This window comes from Cyphomyrmex costatus, unplaced genomic scaffold (assembly GCF_001594065.2).
Source record: "Cyphomyrmex costatus isolate MS0001 unplaced genomic scaffold, Ccosl1.0 scaffold17, whole genome shotgun sequence".
Lineage (NCBI taxonomy): Eukaryota > Metazoa > Arthropoda > Insecta > Hymenoptera > Formicidae > Cyphomyrmex > Cyphomyrmex costatus.
In genome coordinates, this window is record NW_017275715.1 from 825,783 (window position 1) to 847,841 (window position 22,059).

Below are 22,059 nucleotides of genomic sequence, written 5' to 3' on the forward strand. Positions count from 1 at the left end.
ATATATAATGTATAATTTATATATATCATATATAAGTAATATATTAATAATTTTATTAACAAAATCAATTTTATTCATTAGATTTAAAAAGATCCTGTCTCTCGATGTCTTATACATATTATCTTTTTTTAATTTAAAAGTCGATTATTTCAAATTAAATATATATAATTCGAATGTAATTTTCATTTATTCATAACATTTACGTTTTTATTTTTTCACATCCGCTGTAATGAACGATCGAGTAAAAGCCGGAAAATATTCTGCAAAAATTAATTTAAAAATAGATCGCCAAAGGTTATCAACGATAGACATTGACCCTACGATTCTTTGTAGAGACAACGAAAGTGATAATGGAGTCACAAACTTCTTACGAGTAACTAAATAAAAAACGCGATAAACGTACACTTGAAGTCGATAAGACCATCGAGCACTACCTCGTAATATTACACGTACGTGAAAAAAATTTCATTGGTTTTTCGATAGAGAAAGGAATGCATAATATCCGTAATTGAATTCTTGAATTTCAAAATAAATACTTTTATTCTGAAGATGCAAGGAACTTTAAAAGCTATTTGGCCGTTTTAAATAATAAACTATTACCTTTCAATCATTTTTGCATAATCATATTCTTGATAGTCAACAGCAAATTAAAATTTTTCTCAATTTAATAGATATGAATTATATAAATAAATAATTGTTTAATTTATTAATAGTTATAATTTCCACAAGAACTGTCATTATCTCTCGTCATTAACTAGAAGATATCGATCATCTGCAGAGTTGTCATTAATGGAACGCAAATAACGATAAACTTTAACAAGTTTTGTTGCTTTCTCAACTTCCAGCCTGTTTCGTAATTTTGCTCCACACGAATCCGAATGTTCAAGAGAATCACTCAATGGAAGCTGAAGAAGCAGAGGCAGACAAAAGATTGGAAAAGAAATTGCAGAAACTTTCTGAAAGTTTTGTTGATTTTTCTCCAATTTTTTTCCATAATTTTCCATCATTTAATGAAAGAAAACTCATTGATGACACTTTCATGCATCCTGGATTTAGAAAAAACTTTCGTATCCTTTATTATTTTTTTTTTTAAACGTCATTAGGCTAGGTCCACAACCTCGCTTTAAGAGACCCTAAGCCGTAAAGCCGTAAGAAGTTGACCGTCAGGTATAAAAAGTATTCGTTAATCTATTGTTTTGCTCTTTCTTCCTACTCACTATTGTTAAATTTTAGATCCATCGTATTGACTAAAACATGCACAGATGTGACCGTTTTGTCAAATCGCTTTTGAAAAAAAGTCTTTGTACGGCTCCAAGATTTCTTCCTTTATTAAATTGGACACACTTCCACAATTTCGGCTATCGATGTAGAGTCACGCTGTAGTGACATCAAAGTAAATCTTTGCTCGTCTAGCAAATGAGAGACTTAACTATCAACTGCTGAGAATCGTTACAAATATTGCTAATATTTAGATTTACTATATGTGATATGGATATCTAATTATTTTTAAGCATTGAATTCCGTACTTACTAAAATTTTCAAATTCCATATTCAGAATAATAACATATTAATTGCAAAAATATATATTTGTAATGTGACTTAATCCTTACATTTAACTCTAAACAAATATAAACCTTGAAAAATCGAATAATTCGATGAAACTCAATAAAATTCGGCCGGGCTGGGTTTTTTCAAACCCTGAAAGAAAGCAAGACAAAGCACTTAGCGCAAGAAATTCCCCTCTTTATTAGGGAAAATTCAGATTAGCACGGAGGTCTTTCAAACTAGCAAGATAATGGACAACCCAAATGCAGGCAGATCAATTAGCAGATAAACATTTCGTATCTTTAGAAATCTCGGAAAGGGTCACCCCTTTCAAATCTATGAAAAGATCCCTTAAAGTGACCCTACATGGTCAATAATACTGATCAGTAATACTGACAGTATACGCATGAATATTTTTAGTATTTCCATAACCTTACACGATCAGTATTATTGATAACATATTTCACTTTAATTTTACGTATATTATCTATTGCAGTGATATACTGTAATATGAATTCTAATACAAATGATACTGATGCTTGAAAACCAAAATTCAGATACTATCAGTATACTATCCATCAATATTAACCACATACAAACAATATTGTCAATATTTGTTAATATTGACAGTATTATTGACCGTGTGGAGTCACCTTTTTTCATTATATGATTATTCATATTATTTTTTCCTTTTCTATTAAATATTACAGGATTTATGAAATTGTTAAGCCGTAATCACACTACAGACTCCTGACTTTGACGCCGACTCAGAGTCGATCGAATAGAGTGATTTCTATTCTCGACTCGGCAGTCAGAGTCGGCTACTGCCTTGTTGTGATTAGTTGAATGATAATCAGGTGTCCAAGTCACACACAGTAGTCAAGTCAGAGTCGGAAGTCTGTAGTGTAATTACAGCTTTAGTACTCACGAATGAGTCATTCCTGTCTTTGAAAAACTAGCAGCTACAAGTAATTAAAAATTGTAACATTTATATACAATTTTTTCAAATGTGGTATCTTATAGATACTTCCTAAATGTTAAAATATACGTAAGAATCGCTTAATAATTTTGTATATTTGTTAAAATGATGAAAATTAACTTGAGACACGAACGACCCATCGTTTAATGTAAAGAAGAAAAAAAGATCTACAAATGTATGTCCTAATCGCTTTATTTTTAAAATACAGGATTATTCTACATACGTCCCTGATGGATGTAAAAATGTTATGTGGTACTGAAAAATGGTTCTTAATGCATGTATACATTAAATTTAAATAAAATATCATTAAACATTTTCCAAGTTTTCATAATTTTCATATGTTTTCTCTCAACTTGAATATCTTACAATTTTAGAGTAAAACAGTTTAGAGTATACATTTATAGGACCTTTTCTTCCTAAAAGGTCAAAGAATATATTCTCTTCAATCTTTTGTATTTAAAAATCCTGTATTTTATATGTCACATTTTTATTTTAGAGCAGTATATCACAGAGATATCACAAATTCATCATTCTAAAATTCAATAACTTTTCCCCGATAATTTGGATAAAATTTCACAATTTTCCTTAATGCTTTGAATAAGATCTTAAAATTTATTGTATTTTAAAATTTATTGTATTTTTGTTTTTAATTTGGCAACCGTCAATTTTTTAAGAGAGCACAACAATGTAAATTACTATTAATGTTGACACTGCTTGAATTTTATTAAGTTAGTAATATTCTAAAACTGCGTAGATATGATATACACATGTTAAACTTTTTTAAAAAATTATAATTTTTCAGAAAATTTTGCAAAATTCTCTGATTTTTTCCTGATTTCTTTGATCGTTTTCAATTCCCTTAACATTTTCCTAATTTCCAGTTTCGTGGTAATCGTGTTACACATTCCTTTCCAATATAATAAATCACTACTAATCAATAAAAAAAAAATACTAAATTGCAATTGCTATCGACTGGAATTAAGCAAATGACTCGCGCGGAGGGTTAAAACGCGCGAAAGTGTCACCTTGACCATATTTATTTATAGGGGCGGTTCAGCGGCGGCACTGGGTCGACTCGCGCACCCTCAAATATTCTGGAACCGGGGCACGTCGCATCCCATCCCATCCCATTTCATCCCACCCCGTCCCATCTCGCTGCGTCGCGGCCGGCCGGGCCGAACCGGACGGTGCACCTCTCTTCTCCATCAAAACAATTCGATATATCGATTATACTACACCGGTACACGGGCGACTGAGTCCCTCTCCCTCCCCCCCCCCCTCTCTCACTCTCTCTCTCTCTCGCTCACGCTCTCTTCTCGGAACGCCCCTCGGAACACCAACCCGCTCTCGGCTTTCTACGCACGTCACGAAAAATTGCGCCGTTGCTCGCGCCCCGAGCACCCGCACTCGCTTCTCGCCCATACGCAAACAATTAGCCCCGTCTGATGAGGATTACGTCGTTGATCTGATGAGAACATCTAACTGCACAGTTTTAGCGACGGGGCTGAACTCGCTTACTTCAATATAGATTTGTCATGTTGGATGGTTGGATTAATTGGAATTCTGGTTAAAAATGAGCAAATCAGAGTTTTAATCTTCCAGAAAATTTTGCGAAATTCTCGAACTTTTCTCTGATTTGTTTCCCTGACTATTCTCTGATTTCCAGTTTGGAGCAACTGTTTACATTCACGTTCTGACCCATGCATACAAATTTTATATGTACATTCGGGAGATTATTAATATAAAGTTATAATTAATATATATAATTAATAATTAATATAAAACTTTCTTTCCCAAATGTCTAGTGTTTATATTTTTTCTATAATAGAAAAAAATACTATCTAAAGGTTTTCTAAAAAAATGTCTCACAAAAGTTTGAAAATACTGACATTTTATTTTAGAGAAAAAAAAACAAACGGTTAAAATAAACAGATTTTATCTTTGTGATCGAACTTTAAGTTGAAATTAAAAGCTGTTTGCTAAAATTTACTTGAAATATTCTGAAAAATATAATTTTCTTCTCAAATTGAAATATAAAAAAAATAATAACTATATTTCAACCATTATAATTACTTAAAAATATTATTGTTTCTCGATATTTTTTTCTCCCCAAAAGATTCTCAGCTAAAAACAGCAAAGAGGTCGAAAATTATTTAGATGGAAATACGGCGACTTGTTTCCAAGTGATATAATCTGAGTTTTGTCGAGCTAAACGGAGTTTCGACCGACATACGTCGACTTCTGACGCAGAACATCGCTAAAGCGATCTAAAAGAAATCTACTTCAAATTAATTCATTTAGATAAATAAAATCTTATCTACAGATATGAGCCTCAAAACGCATTGAGTGTAACACTTTGTATTGCGCGTATTTTTATATAAATATCTGCAGAGGACAACGTTCGACGTCCTCAGATATTTATACGAAGTTTCCTAATCAATACTTTTACTCTACAATATCTGCAATTGTAAGATAAAAATCGGTTTGATATAAAATAGAAATCCGATAACACCTACTCGAGACTTTAGTCTAGTAGTTTGTTTTCTTTTTTTTAAATAAGATACGAGTATTCTCAGATTTGTGACATATTTTTTTTAGAGAACTTTTAGATTACTTTCTCCTATTATATGAAAAATATAGACACGAGACATTAAGTGTAGAAGGACACGTTTTTAAGTTTTCTTTTTTTTTTAAATAGATTGATCACAATTATATGTTAGACGAAATAATTTTACCTAAAAATATCGCAACGAGAGCCCTGTCGGTGTATTGATCCCTTGAGAATTTTTTGTTAAATCCCTCGTTAAAGACTTGTTCTTTCACGGCCGAGTCAGTTTATTACCTGAGTGTGATTTTGGGCTTAAACGAAACTTACCTGAGAACATAGGCGTCCACTTGATCGTTACGGCAAAAACTAATGATTTCGCAACGGACTATCTTCAGCAACGATTCCCATTTTTGCCTGCAAAAATAACAGCGAAAGTTTAATAGATGTTTTTTAAACACTGTTATACTGTTGTGCTATTTGATAAGTTTTTTTATATTTATCTTTAATTTTATCACCCTAAATTACAAAGGCACACCAAAAAAATTTGATATTTGATCCGGAGATTAGACCATATAGTTCTTATTTTATATTTTTTGATGCTTTAAGCGGGGAGCACAGACTTTTGCATAACGCATAAAGCATGTGCATAATGAATTTCATTGGACAAAAATTTGATATTTAATCCGGAGATTAGACCATATAGTTCTTATTTTATATTTTCTTATGCATGAGTCAATGGACCAATCAAATTCTTTATGTATATGGTTTATGCGTTATGCAAAAGTCTGTTAAGCTCCCCGCTTTAACTTCAATGTCCAAATTACTCTATCACGTCACAATTTTTTTTTATCGACGGAAAATAACTCGATTTTCCAGTATCTTTAAAGCCATTTATAGCCTGGTTTTTAATATCTTTTATACCATCCTATGAATTCAAGTACGTAATATATAATAGTCATTTTTAACCTATCAGCTTACATATTAAATGACTAAAAATACCGAAAAATCAAGCTATTTTTCGTTCATGAAAAATTACGATTTGATGGAGCAATTTAGATATCGGATTCAGTTTCAGAGTATTAAACATAAGAATGTGGTCTAATCTCCGGATTAAAAAATATTTTGTGTTTTTTCGTGTTATCATTACCTTCTTAAAATAACAATTTATGGCGAAATCAACTTTAACATAAATAATTGAGAAATTTCATTAATTATTTTTGATATCATACACTTAAGAAATATAATAATGGCAACTATATGATTGATACTTTGTAATCTTTATATTATGTAGAATTAATGTACATACATTAACTATAAAATAGTTTGTTCAACTATAGGTATATATGCATTAATTCTATACATAAAATTTGTATAGTTGGTACCACTATAATTTATATTCTCTTTTTCCTGTGAATGTATAATATAACCTTTACTTTTATAATTAAAAAAATTCGTCGAAATCAAAAGATTTTTAACAGAATAATTCTCTAATTTAAGCAAAAGACTTATTTTTTGTTACACTTATTACCATAAAACATATTCGAAGGATTATTATTATATATGCTACAGATATATATTTTCAATTGAGAAATGATTTATCTTTTAACCATCTAATGGATGGTTGAATAATGTAAGTAATTTTTGTTCTATCGTTCGAGAGAACTGCTGTTTGAGGAGAACCTGATCTAATTTTACGAAGGGCTCAACGATTATAATTTCGCGTGTTAACGAAGCCACGAATCAGCATTTCGTCCGACTTACGCTCGCTTCCTCATCAACCGACACCGGCAGTGGTAGGCTTCTAAATTTATTGTCGTCGCAATATGCAAAAATAAACAGTTGTCGACATCGCTCGGCTTTATCCGTAGTGGTACTCAGGAGGTTCAACGACATCCTGACGTAAACCCTACATGTAAACAACCACAACAATCGGATCGCACCGTTATCAATCGGCAATTACATATTGACACGTAAACGCGCTGCAAGTATATATCATACTTACTAGGTTAAGCCAGCCTTGTTCATATCTTTTATTATCAATTACCTTCAACATTTTAATTATCTATATTTCTCTTGCAGTCACACTCTAAAATTTTTTAAATAAAATTTAACTCTAAAGAGTAAAATATTGTTTTTAAAAATTGATTGGTTGAGCCACTATTTTCCAATATTGGCTGAATGTCACTTCTTTTCACTCTTTAGAATAGATTTCACTCCAAATATTTTCATAATTGCCGAACCGACAAGTTTAAAATTCAGAGAAAAACATATTATGTTTTATATTATATAGAATTAACATACATAGTATTGAATAAATACTTTATAGTTACTGAAATTATAAAAAGTTACCTCCGAGAAAATAATATAGTATAGTAACACAAAAATGACTACATAAGCTTTATCTGTAGAAATAATGTACACATAGTGTTGAATAACTGTCTTATAAAAAATTACCTACAAAACGATGTAGTAGTAAAAAGATAATGACAACTATACAAGTTTTATATATTTAAAATTAATGTACAGTTGAATAAATATAAAACAGTTTATTCAACAATGTACATGAATTCTACATATGAGAGTTGCAACTATAAATATTTCATTCAACTATACACGTTAATTCCACGTATAAAACTTGTGTAGTTGCAACTATAAAACAATTTATTCTACTATGCACATTAATTCTGTACGTAAAATGTCTACAGGTGTAACAATTTATTCAACTGTGCATATATTAATTTTACGTATAAAACTTGTATAATTACAACTATAAATAGTTTATTCAACTTTATGCATTAATTCTACATATAAAATTTGTATAGTTGTCACTATGTCTTTATCTAAAGATGTTAAAGAACTGACGAAAGAAGGTAAAAGTATTTGTTTCATGCATAATGCACATAATACATCACTTATTCTTGTTGTTTATCGAAATTAAATAAGAATAAATGATCATTATGTGTATCACACGTGAAAAAAATCCTGAGAGATTTATCGATGTCGATGGTTTGATAACTCTGATATCAGAGGAATCCACGATTGTAAATGTTTCTCTCATAAAAATTTTCAAATTTGTTGCGAAATAAGTTGCTAATCGTGCTGCATTGTACTGCGAAATAAGCGTTTGAAATATTCCAGATTGACGTAACAACAAATTTAAGCAACAAAATATGTAAATTCTTAATAAATATAAGAAGATATGTTATATGCAGCCGTTTTAAGATTTTCACATGCCGATGTTTTTGACACTAATTTTCAGAGAAAGTTCCTCTTTACTCCATTTTTTTTTTCGTGTTGACAGATTACTTCTCTGTATGTCTTTATTCCTACTTATTCCTAGACTCTTTAATAAGCGTAATATTGAATAATATTGTCAAAAGTTTTTATTATTCTCTAACATCTTAACTTTGTAATAATAACGTTACGTATGTATGTATAATAACATTGCTGACCATTGCTATGCGCCTATCAGGCAGTATCTACTTAATAAAAAATTTGAATTAATCTTATCAATTTTATCACACCTGGTGAGTCTTACAGGTGGTGCGGTGCCCGAATTTAGCGCTTATTATTGGAAAATCGCAAAAACGTGCATACACGCGCATAGAAAATCGACCGGGACGACGTGAACCATCAGTCTAGCTCACGACTCCCAACGGTCGACGCCGGCGCGGCTCGTCATCGTCCGTCCTGGCCTGGCCGGCGTCGACTGTCATCGTTCTCGCGGGGTGGAGGAGAAGGCGGGAGGAAGAGGTCGGCAGCAACGAGACGCCGGCGGGCGGCGTACTTACCGCGGTATCTGCCGGAGATCACCCTGATGCTGCTTGAGACCCTTGGAGCTGATGAACCAGATCTCGAGGAGCTTCTCGACACCCTCGAAGAACTGCACGTTGTCGGCGCAGTCGTCCTTGGTGTCCGCCATCCTCTCGTCGTCGTACTCGTCGAAAAATTGCAAAGCGGCACGCAATTGTGTGATTCACGTATCTCTCCTTCTTTCTTCTTCTATCTCCGTCGCAGCTCACGTATATCTCTAATCTCGCGCCGACCGAGTGAAATTTTTGTGAATTTATACGGAGCGTTAGGACTCCAAGCACTACTCCCGGTAACGCACGCTCGTAGACTGACTGACACACTGGCCCCACCACAGACACACCGATTGACTGATTGACGAACGGATGGTCGCCGGTGCTGCCAGACATGCTGCGCCGCCGCCACCACCACCGCTACCACCGCCACCGCCGTCGTCATCGCCGCCACCGTCAGCCAACCGCCGCTGACCATCGCTGACCGCCGCGTTGCACGGTTCGCGCGCTTCTGCAGCGTGGCGCCGCACACGGCGTCAGATGGAAACCACCTTCTCTGCCGGTCGCCGACAGGCAGCGCTGGTGACCGCGCGCGCACGCCCGCCCACGCAACGGATTACTTCGATTTCCGAATTATTCCGTTTCCTTCTAGATAATGAACTTTTCTAAGAACTCTCTTTTTTCAGATTTTTTATATAAATTTCAGAATTATTTCGAAATTCTGTGTATGTAATTTTATGACCTTTTAAAAAACTTCACACTTTTTCAAATTTTTGAATATAAATTAATAGGTCAGTTCTAAGCAAACGTATCGTTAAATCGTAAAATTACAAATTGTAATGCTTATAACTTTACATAAAGTTTTTACAGACAACTTGTTAGCCGTAAGATTTACGAGAAATTGTAAGTATTTACGAACCATCGTATACTTTACGATACACGTAGAATTACAATTTTATATAAATTTCGAAAATGTTTAGAATTTCTGTATTATATAATTTTTTGAAAAATTTTTCTTCCAAATTTTTTACATAAATTGGGATACTTCAAAAGTACTGAATCTACATTTTTTTTCTAGAATAAGTACTTTATATAAGTAAAATCTGAAATATTTGAAGACTTTAAAAATTTCTCATTCTATAATTTCTAAGAAAAGAAACTTACATAATCTACAAAAAGTTTAAGGCTTTCTTCAAACATTTTAAAAAATTTAAAATGTAATAATTTTTAAAAATATAAGATATGCGAAATCTTCTTCACTAGAGTCATAATTTGATAAATGCAATTAATACATTTTTAATGAAACAATTAATATATTTTTAATGAAAATATTAGATGCTTATTAATTTTCTTGGCATAACTTCAGCAATACAAACAAATATTAAATACTGAATTTTATTAGCAGTTAGTTTATTAATCAATAATTTTAAAATAATTTTGTATTATATATATACACAAAATGATTATAAGATGCAGAATTTTTTTATCATACATTCTGTTCATGTTTCTTTTTGCCATTGTTCTTTATAATATTCTTCTTCTTATAATTCTTCGCCTTGATATGCTTTAACGATTTTTTTACCATTGGTTGCTCTTTCACCAACTCATTTTCATCCATTGGCTCAATCACTTGTCCAAGTTTGGTCTTTACTGACGGCTGAATGAGTCGTAAATGAGCGTTCATTGGGACGAAGGTCCTACTGATGGGAGCTCTGATAGTCGCTTCGAAGTCCTTAACTCTGGTAAACGGATAGGGCAGCTCTTTGACGAGATGTTTCCTCAATTTCTCGTTCTCATGTTCGAATACTATGACGTCACCCTGATTTTCGGGTTTACGTGGCATTTGTTTAGGAACATTCAGTATAAATCGGCTCTTCTTACGAGCTACTTTACTCTTTTTGATATTCGGTCCTCCCCAGCTTCCCCATCCAGGTAGACTCAGATCAATACTCTGTGGCTGCAACTTTTTCATCTAAAATTTTATTGGATATATTAGATTATTATAACAGGTTTTATAGTTCCTTAAAATACAATATTATTCAATATTTATTATACATATATTGCATATCTATGTACCAAATTTAAGGGAATTGATTTTCCAGAATGTAATATCATGACAATTTATGAGCATATACAAACAAATTATATACATACAAAAGAGAGACATACAGTTTATTATTACATACCTCCTCTTCCTTTTCCTTCCTAAATTCTTCGATAACATCGTCATCCGCAAATGCCTCGCTCATTATTCTGTGCGTTTCCTCTTCCTGTTCGCTATCCTCATCCCCGGCTGTAGCCACATCTGGCAGTTGCGTCTTTAAGTGTTTAGGTTTTATATTGACGTATTTTTTCGGATCTATCTCTATTTCGTTACTCATGCCAGCCGGTTCCTGCATTGTATTTGCTATTGTCTTTAATTTCGTCAAATTACTGTTCTCATGTACATTTTCCCTGGAAGTGGTTTCCTCTAATGGAGAATCCAAAATAGGTTTCCGTTTTGGATCTTCAAATTCGAGACTTGGCAAATAATCTTCATTTTCCTCCTCTTTCTCTTCATACTTTTCTGTCTTATCACTTGTCTTCAATTTCTTCTTTACGTCGTCCTTTTTTGGATTCAATTTACGCTTTAAATGTCCCTCTTTTAATTTCTTGGATTCGATTGTTTTATTTTTATCTTGTGATTTAGATTTGTTATTACTTTTGCAATTTCCTTTATCATTTTCTTTTTTATGAATTTTATCTTTGATATTATTTGTATTTTTTAATGAAGTACTGCTTTTCTCACTGCTACAAAATTCGTTTTTTGCATCACTGGTATTTGCATTTGAAGTATCATTTTTTTCATTGCAACATAATTTGCTTTTTGTATTACGTTTGTTTTCTCGCAAAGAACTGCTTTCCTCATTGCCGTGTAACTCACTCTTTGTATTATATGTATTAGTTTTTAAAATACTATTTTTCTGATTATCGCAAAGTTCATTTTCTGTATCGCTTACTTGTAAAGTACTACTTTTTTCAATATGACTCGTCTCTTTTTCTTTTTCCAGTATGATTTCATTCAAAGTTTCATCTTTTTTTATTTTCCCTTCTTTCGTCTGCTGCTTTTTATCATAGTATTTCTGACAAAGCTTAATAAAGTTTTCAATTTCAGATTCAGTTTTTATGTCGTTTACCTTATTATTTACTAATATCTCATCTTCTTTATCTTCTTCATATTCTTTATCCACCACATTTTCTATATTTTCTTCATCTTCCTCAGATTCATCACTGTTTGTTCTCCTAATTTTTTGTGTCAATTCTTTACTAATGGCCAATTGTTCAGTAAGTATTTGTCGTGTCTAACAAAAAAAATTAGTTATATTTTCTTGTTCTTAATCAGACATTTTTACTAACATTTAAGAGTTTATGATATATACTTATTTAAAAAAAGATATATACATATATATATTTGAGTATATATTTTTATTAAAATAATTTTTCTATTAAAAATAAATAATTTTGTTCAGGTTTTGAAATAAAATAATACTCACTTCCTTATTATACTTGGCTTTAATCTGTTTATTCCTAGCCCACTGACCCGTGTTTTTATGTCTTAATGACATTCTCTCTTCAGCACGAGTTTTGTCTAACTGTTCCAACTTTACCAAGGCTTCCTCTGGATTGCTATCTTTCAATTTTTCAAAATCCTTTAATTGCTGTTTGATTTTATCCTTCCGCTGAATGCGATGAAACTTCTTACTCTTTATCTTACGCTGACGATGCGCCTTCGTCTCTTTATATGACTAAAAATGCAAAAGAATTAAAATCATTCCTATTAAATCTGTTTTTTTACCTTTTTTAGTCATACTAGTAGATCGCTTAATATTTTATATATATATATATATATATAACTACATAATATTTTTATACCTGTTGTGCCCTTAGTTTGGCAGCTTCTTTCCTCCTCAAGATTACTTCTTCCAGTGTCATTTTGTACTTATTGTTCTTCAATTCTTCTTTGTCATCAGGATACAGCAATGTTGAATCTAGCTCTTCAAACTTCTTCATTAAATCAGACTTTGTACTGAATCCACTTAGAAATTTAGGAATTTTTGAAGTGTGAGAATCCTTTACTGGTGCTACACGTTTCAATGGAAAAGATAATTGTTCTGCTATCCTGTTTCTGGTTACTACACTGTCCCATTTTTGCAATTCTTCTTTAACCTTCTCGTAACCAACTGCCCTTTTTATCTATAAAGATTTGGACTCTTGTAATTCTTTTTATTTCAAGACTGGATAAATTTCATTAGCAGAATTACCAATCATGAAAAAAATAAGAATAAAAATAAATAATATTGAAAAAGATTGATGACGATTAATTCAAAATTTTAAATGTAAAACGAGATAATTGTTATAGAAGACAGATAGTAAATTAATGGATTAAAACACAGAATCATTATTGTTTAATTATAAACAAATATATTAAATATCATGTAAAACTCTATATCGAATCATTGATCCTCATTGTTTTTAATCTATTGAGATTATTATTTTTATATAACAATAACATAAAGAAGTTCAATCAATAGCTCATTCAATTTATAGCTGACTGTTCCATCTTTCGGTAAAATTTATCTGTTAGGTAAATTTGACAATCTGTACACGTGATTGAGTAATCTTGCTATTTACCTAACAGGTAAACTTTACAAAAAAATGGAACAATCAACCCTTATTAATGAGATTAATTTACCCTTTCAGCTGCTGGTTTCTCCAATGGTTTAGAAAGAACTTTGTTCTTTTGCTGAATGTAACGAAGCTTCTTGGTGAGGTTGCTCTGATCCCCTTTTTGCTCCAATGACCTGATCAGATCCTTCACGCATGTTGTATTCTTATTTGTTACACCGCTTTTCGCAAGATTATACTCCGATACTTCTAAACTAGGCTCACTTCGTTCTGCTTTCTTCATCCTGTTAAAGAGGAAAAATATAATAAAAAGAATATTAAAACATACAAAAGCCAAACTAGAATTTAAGTATTTCTGAGCGTAACCTTATCGTTATCCTTAAGATTATTCCGTAAGATTTAGTTAGACGAGAACACGTGAACGAGAATCACATGTACAATTTGCTCCCAGAGACCCAGAGCATGGCTGGAGCGCCCTGATATACTTCTAGTGTCGTCGCTTATTTCATAAAGGTACATTCACATGCAACCAAACAGCGGAAGCAGCAACCAATCAGCGAGGCGATATAGCCAGTGGCGAGGAAAATATTTTTTCGCCACTGCTCATATATCGCCTCGCTGATTGATTGCTGCTTCCGCTGCTTGACGCTTACAAATTACACCTTTACCTTTGTCTCTTGTGGCGACCGTCACCAGAGGTCCAACGAGATTCGCGCCAATTCTCAATGTGATACTACTTAATTAAAGCAAGAGTGAAAAAGTATGCCAGTAACCACTCATAAAAGTATCTTAATTTTTTAAATATTATAGGAAGATTATAGAGGACATCTAAGAAAGTCAGTTAAACAATCATGGATATAAAGAATCAAGATATAAAATATATTAAATTATATAAAATTAAAAATACACAATAAATATTATACATGAAGACTATAGCCGGTTCATGTAATATTAATTATATATTTTTGATTTGATATATAATTTATTTTGTCTTGATTCTTATACTCACGATTGTTGAACTTTTAACCGACTCTTATATGTCCTGTATAATCTTCGTATTAATTTTTAAAATTAATAGTCTTGTATCTCTGATTATCTGATTAAAAAAAAATAGAAAAAAGAAACATATACATATACTTATAGTGAATTAAAGGTGCATTCCGTAACGCACATGATGCATCATCCATTGTCCTTGTTTAATATTTGGTGAGCAACAAGGATAAACGATGCATCATGCGCATCATGCGAGAAACGGAATGTACCCTAGGTAGACCTATACTGATTCTAATTTAAATTTAGAAGACATTTTGTAATTTAATTGTCGTTTTGTTAGCATCCTCTTAATAATCAATACCTGCAATTATAAAAAAATTATTATTGAAATTAAAAATTCTAACCAAGCTAATATCTATATATATATATAGCAATATTCTCTTTATATTAAATATATTTAATAAATCTTGAAAAATTAAGCTTTATAGTTAATAATAATTATTTTTTATGCTTATCTCTTAAAAAAAGGATTTAATTTACAAACACAGATTTTATAAAAAATTTTTACTTAACATTGTTTTTATACATTAATGTCGTTAAGAGTGTATTCCATAATTATTGACAATACTGAAAAATAAAATGATACGTTACTTCCCTAATTCCTTATCTACTTATTCGGCGATATATATACATTGTTATCTGTATATCGTTACAGTGTCAATATATTTGAAATCGTTGGAAACAATCTGCAGCAAGTTTACTAGCATCATAAACAATCACAGATTTTGTGATTTTGCTGAGACACGCTTTGCTATATGGATTAGTGCAATATTATTAAATATTATTTTTATATTTAACTGCGTTATCCTGCGTTAACTGCATATCTAGTAATTAAATTAAAGTCACTTATAATACTGCAGTCTCTTTAGTAGCACTAGCATATAGTTTATCTGATGACATAAGAGACAAATGTTTTTCTTCGATCGTCATATTCATTGATGATTCTCCTCTCGCCTTCAATGCAGACTTAAAAACGCATATGGCATTGACCGAAGCCGGCGAAAGTTTGTTGCGTTTTTTTGAAGTTAAATCCTGTACGATGGAAACCATATTCTTCGGATCGCCATTTGAATTAGGAAGTGATCGGATAGCATTCAGAATATTTATTAGATTTGGATATTTGGCTGTATTATTTGGGTACGAAGATTGTAAGATTTTTTTCCACATATTGTCAAAATTTAATTTAGAAAGACTTTGTTTCTCGCTCGTTGTGAAATCTAATGACAATGCGACCCATTCCTTCTTTAAATAGACTTCGTCGAAACCGCCAATAGTCTGAGCTATGAAAGAAATATCTGCAAATGATGTTTCTCTATCCTTATCGAATAAATGTAATGAAGGTTTCAAAACTTGTAATTTCGATAAGAACACATTGTTCACAGGCAACATCTTGCGAATGTTTTCGGCAGCAGTTACATAAAACTTTAAGCAGTTCCTTCGAATTATTTCAACTTCGTCTTCGTGTCCATGTTCCAATAATTTCTGAAGGTATTTGTCACATTCTAATCCTAATATAATTTGATGAAGACTTTTTTGATTCTCCTCTAAAGAGAATGCTACATTTGGAGAGATGACTTTTAAACACTTTTCTTTTACAAAATTTTGGCAGATTTGAAGAAGAAGACTTGCAGATTTGGGCTGCAAAGTATGTACTCGAGTGTCTGATCCTTGAAAAAATGTACTAAATTTGTGAAAAAAATTTAATGCGTACTCTAAAAACAGAAAATAAGCTTTTAACTCTATATTGTCCATCATAGACAACAGACATTCTTCAGATCTGGTTTTCTCATTCACACTTATTTCATTGAGAAAATGTTTAATTGCATCCCAAGATTCCAAAAGTTTTTTTATACATAAGTAGTGAGAACGCCAACGTGTATCACCTAATCGTGATACTCTATTGTTTTCTTGAAAATATTCACAAAATTCAGAAAAAACAGACGAACATTTTGGACTACAGTTAATATAATCGCTAATTTTTGTAACAAATTCTTCGCAAGCCATGGGTATTTCATCGCATGCAGCATTAGTTATTAACAAAGTGGCATAACAAGGACAGGAAAATGTTAACAAATGCGGACATTCTTCTTCTAATTTTTTTTTGAACAGTAAATGTTTTCCTGTCATGGTAGACGCACTGTCACACGACAAAGCGACAATATTTAAAAACAATATCTGTAATCTCCACATTTCACATTTAAATACAAGGAACAATTTTTCCGCATTGGAATCTGTGGTATCAATATCAATTAGTTTAACTAATTGTGATCGAATGTCTAACGTCTCCGGATCAACATAACGAACGAGAAAAGTCAACCATTTCTCATTGTCAGATGTTTCATTGATGAATATCGTAAACTTTGTGTTCTGAATTTTGTTAACCACACGTTCCGTCTCGATTGGGCACAGAACATTTGTAATGATATTTTTACATTTTGTACGACCCATACTCATGGCTTTCAACACGTTAGGATCTTCTCCTACATGTTGGAAAAAGCTAAGAATCTCTTTTGCATTTTGATGGGGGATATTTTTATCGGCAATGAATGCGGCAAATCTAATTTCTGCGGATTTCTTACGTTCTTCAAACGACGAAAGCAATTCAGTTTGCGTAGCTCGATTGTGCATAGTTGACGGAGTATGCGAATCGTTATTCAATTGACTCACTTCGGCAGAATTCTTTTCTGTATTTTTTTTTATATGTACTTTAGATTTTGAGTGACGAACAATCTGTGATAAACCACCAGCAACAGATTTGTCACAAATTAAGCAAAAAAATAAACTTGAATCGTATGGCACTTCGCGTAACCAGCTTTTAAATTCCACTCTATCTAACCATCTATATTGAAATACAGATTTACGAGATCTTTTTGCTAAGGAGCTGTCGTCGTCACCATCTTTATTTCTAATATTATTTTTATGATGCGCTGACTCTGCATGCCTCGAGATATGTGTTGAAGCGCACGACAAACTTTTATTGCATATAGTACAGTGATAAAGAGTATTATCAGATAGTACTTCTCGTATCCATGACTTATATCGATTATCCGTAAGCCAAGTTTCTGAAAACGTTCGCTTCGGTTTTCTTTCCGTCAATTTAACACTCGATTTCATATCAATTATTAAAAAATGAAAAAATTAAGAAATACAAAAACGTTAATACATGTTATTGTTAGAATAATGTGACCATCAAATCAGGAAATCAGCAAACAAAGGTCATCAAAGACAAGATAATCCGAAAAAGAATAAATGTCATGTATGACTAATAAACGACATGCATCTACCGATCATGTAATAATTGCGAGAAAATAGACTTATTATGACGCTTAATAGGTGTACTTGTATCAAGTGTACAGTGCGTGTCTCTTATTTAATACAATATGTAAAAATTATCCAATGTGCAACTCCAAGAAAGAAAGAGAAAGAAAGATAAACGTCTTTGACGAGTAATCGCTATCTAGGGTTCGCTTAGGAGCTCGAACTGTCACCTACGTTGCAAGTTCTTATCAGCAGCGGAAGTGTTCTCAAAATTTTTCAAGCCACAGGTCCCACCGAGGTTTCTTTAGTTACAAATTCAGCTTCCTTTCTTTCACAGAAGTGGATTCTCGAATTTTCCTGAGATGTACTCCATAAGCAGTCGATGAGGAGATATAAAATCACTTTCTGAGCTTATTTCCTTGATTCCTCAAAATCTTGCAACTCTTAGCAGAAACAATCGATTGGATGGATGTCCTAAATTCTGTGTGATCAATCTCACTCGGAAATTTCACTTGACTTTATTGACGTCTGCTTTCCTGTTATTTAAACGTAAAAACAATGTATTTATAAATGAATTAGATGGACCAGGTAGCTTGAAAATAAATTAAAAAATGCAGATTTTGAGAAAAATCTACTATAAAAAGTTGCTCCAAAAATACAGGGTTTTTTTTCGCTTAATTTGTAATCTTTAAAATTTGAATCAAATTGTATACCAAATGATGCTATAGTGGAATATTAACCTTAGAAAATTTTTTTAAGCATTTTAGTAAAAGAAAGTTGATTAAAATGAATTGAAAAAGATTAATTTCAACGTTCACAAATATGTACTACTGAAAATCTGAATCCATTTCAATGCTTAAGGTTTTTTATTCATTTATAGGAATTGCACTTTTTCTATGTCTTTCATTAAAAAATAAATCCAGTTTTTAAAAACAGATCGTGAATATACTAGTCGATTAAAAATTTTAAATAGAAAATGCAATTTTTTAATTCAAATAAATCCAATTAATCCTCTACCCGTGTTCATTTCACATATACATTGGACCATGTTCAGAGTCAAAATAGACCCGACATAAAATATTTATTAAAACACTTATATATACTTTTTCATAGCACTCATTCTTGCATATTACATTAATTAATATATAGTCACTAAAATATGCCATAATATCACAGATAAAAAGTCGCAAAACTTGATCTTTTGTTGATAATACTGTAATATACACAAGAAGTTTTTACTAACGCTCGGGTCAAATAAGACCTGAACACGGGTAGAAGGTTAAATAAAAAATAGTTTTCCATTTGAAATATATACTTTCGGATTAAAAATTTCAATTCATTTTAATTTATTTTCGTTACTAATAATATAGATAGATAAGACAGTTTTAATTATATTTAATATTAATATTAAAGCACGGCCTCTGTAAAGAATGTAAAAATGACAGAGAATGAAAAGAAAAGATATAACACAAAATAATATTCACAAAGAAAAAACAAATAAATAAAAAGATAAGCAAAGTAATAAGCAAATAAAAGGGAATTAAAAAAAGTTATAGTTTTAGAAACATGGAAAGTTAAAATAGAAAAAAAATTCCCAATATTGTCTACATATAATAAATACAAAAAAAAATTAAAACAAATTATTGCATTTAAAATCAGAGTTAGCTTTTTTAAAAAATAAAACATTGTGTCTTTTAAAACATATTTTTAATATTTCATATATATTTTAAACAATATTATAAAAAACATGTATAAAAACATGTTAAAAATTTCGATTTAATATGCTTTAAAATTTTAAACTATGTTTAAAACATGATTTTTACCAATCCACAATTAAAACAAGATAAGTATATATTTAAAAAGCCGATTGTGTATCTTGAAATAAGGTGAAACGAGATAAAAATTACAAAAGTGAGTACCAAGTTTGATCAATGAAATTATAAATGTAAGTTTTCTAATTTTCATTTTTTCAAGATACATTAATGTCTGTTCGCATTGCTTGCATTTTTTGCTTTTTCTCTTTTCAACGAATATATATATATATCTCAGTTTAGATTTAAAAAATTTTTGAGGATATCAAGCGACTCAAATAGACCTTGGAATTTGCGTGAAACTTTCCACATTTCCACGCTACAGAAAAAGATTACATAAGGTCTGTTCTTTTTCATATTCTAAACAAGTTCTGAACTTATAGAATAGTGCCATAAGTTAGAGTGAAACAAACTATAGTTATCTCACTCTAACCCCCATATTCATAGTCAGACCTTATACTTAAGGCTTCCTTAAATTTATCTTCAGATGATTTACGAATTATTTTATTGGCTACTGAGTATCTAAAGATAAATTTAAGGTATAAGGTCTGACTATGAATACGGGGGTAACTGATTGCACCAGCATGCAGTTTAGAACTTGGGATGGAAAAAGAACAGACCTTAGATTGACCTCCTGCTGGTATCCAGTAAGTACAATGATATTAGCAAAATGTCGGCAAACTGGCAGCAGATCAGAAATGTCGACAAACTGATATCAATTGTAGCAGCATCTTGCTTTTGTTCTATTGACAGAACCTATTCATAAAATCAGACAGCAGATTGGATCAGGCACAAACATGGATCAGGCATAGTAAAACTAATTCCATCCTACAAAGCAGGAGCTGCAAATTCAGTCTACTGGCATGTTATCTCAATAGATTTTGTTATATTTCTGCTAACATCGTCAGATATTACAGGTTTCATATAAAATTTGTTGCTTTTCTATCATCAAACTGGTAGAAAACTCTGCTTAAAATTTATCTCTGCAAACTTGGCTAACTCAGTCAAGTGTAACAATGAACATCTTTAGCAGAGCACAGCTTATTTTTGCGCGAAAGGCAATTGAATAAGTATATTTTTATTAAAATATAAGAAATACACTAGATAACTTACCAAAAAGATATTAGAACACAACGTTTTTAAATTGTTAATATCAAATTCCGATTTCTTAATCAATGATAAACGTCTTTTTACTGGCACCAGATTCACTGGATTCACGTGGCTACATTCTTTTACATATATATATATATATATATATATATAACGGCTCGCAACGCCAATGGAAAAAAACTTAAATGAGCGAATTGACCAATCACAGTAGAGACCGTAAGACCATAACGTAAGTAAAGGCCTTGATGCCAAATCGCAGTCGCTTTCGCTTGCAGCTAGAAACCTTAAGGAGGATCTCCAGACTCTAAGCACAGCGAGCATAGAGGCCTAGAAAACAGAGATGCGACATTGCGTCGGTTGGGTTAGGTAACCACCGCCATTTTAATTCAATATAAGTGCTCTTGACCAATAAGCTGATGACAGTTGATGCAAAAGGTAGAAAGATTAGATTAGGTTAGGTTAAGTCCGATATTAAATATTCACACAAATAAGAATACTTACACCATAATAATAGTTTTTTATTGCACTTCGATACTGTATTGTCTAAATTTTTCTCTCTATATATATATATGTATGTACATACGTTATAAAACTATATCTATTAGATGCAATAGTGAATTAAAATGGCTCTCTGATGTTTTCTAGGTCTCTAGGTCTCTACAGTAACCATAAGCCTATTCTACAATGACCGTAAGTCACAAAAATTGACCAATCTTAATCGATTATTCTCCTCATATTCAATCATGATTGGTCAATATTTACGGCTTACGGTCATTGTAGAATAGGCTTTGCGGAGCGGATCCGTGAATGCTCATTTCTATTGATGTATCTTTTTTTTAGATCATCCAATAGCAGCAATCGCTCACGGAGCAATCTGCTCCGCAACAGTTGAGTCTGCTGAATATGACCAATATTGAAGCAAAAAGGATCAGATTCTTGCCCGCGGATTGGCTGCGATATTGACACTGCCAGCACCGCAGCCAATACGGTGGCAAGATTTTAATCCGGCTAGCAATCCAGCAGGAATACAAGCATCGTGTGCCGCTGACTTAAGTCCAATTGGAATCCATTCTGACTTGTTCCATGATACATGCCCAGGTGTCTCCGCGGTCGATCGCGAATCACGACGCACTAGTCACGGAACGCCGCGCCACTTTCGCGCTCGTGAAAACAGTCGGCGAGCGAGTGAGTGCGGCGCAAACAGCTGATATCGGTTCTGCGGTACATTTCTCGCGTATGGGAGCACATGTCCGCCGCGCGTTAATCACGCCACGATAACCGTACTAC

General features: G+C 32.1%; 3 protein-coding genes across 3 annotated transcripts in view; all 3 read right to left on the reverse strand.

Annotated features, from left to right (window-relative positions):
- SamDC (S-adenosylmethionine decarboxylase) overlaps nt 1–9,251 on the reverse strand; it is a 16,259-nt gene extending 7,008 nt beyond the window's left edge. The window contains exons 1-2 of the mRNA XM_018537360.1: nt 8,864–9,251; nt 5,400–5,486 (exon numbers count right to left, since the gene is read on the reverse strand). Coding sequence (XP_018392862.1) covers nt 5,400–5,486; nt 8,864–8,994 — 218 coding nt within the window. The 5' untranslated portion in view covers nt 8,995–9,251. The remainder of the gene's footprint in view (nt 1–5,399; nt 5,487–8,863) is intronic.
- Nucleotides 9,252–10,361: 1,110 nt separating this feature from the next.
- Nucleotides 10,362–18,300, reverse strand: LOC108771971 (U3 small nucleolar RNA-associated protein 14 homolog A). The gene is made up of 6 exons (XM_018537401.1): nt 18,086–18,300; nt 13,608–13,824; nt 12,788–13,108; nt 12,409–12,660; nt 11,062–12,216; nt 10,362–10,847 (listed from the first exon to the last, which is right to left on the reverse strand). Exons 2-6 carry the CDS (start codon nt 13,821–13,823, stop codon nt 10,362–10,364), a joined length of 2,430 nt encoding a protein of 809 aa, XP_018392903.1. The 5' UTR covers nt 13,824; nt 18,086–18,300.
- LOC108771904 (uncharacterized) lies at nt 15,440–17,707 on the reverse strand. Its single transcript, XM_018537311.1, has one exon. The coding sequence runs from the start codon at nt 17,705–17,707 to the stop codon at nt 15,440–15,442; it is 2,268 nt and encodes a 755-aa protein (XP_018392813.1).
- Nucleotides 18,301–22,059: the final 3,759 nt, after the last annotated feature.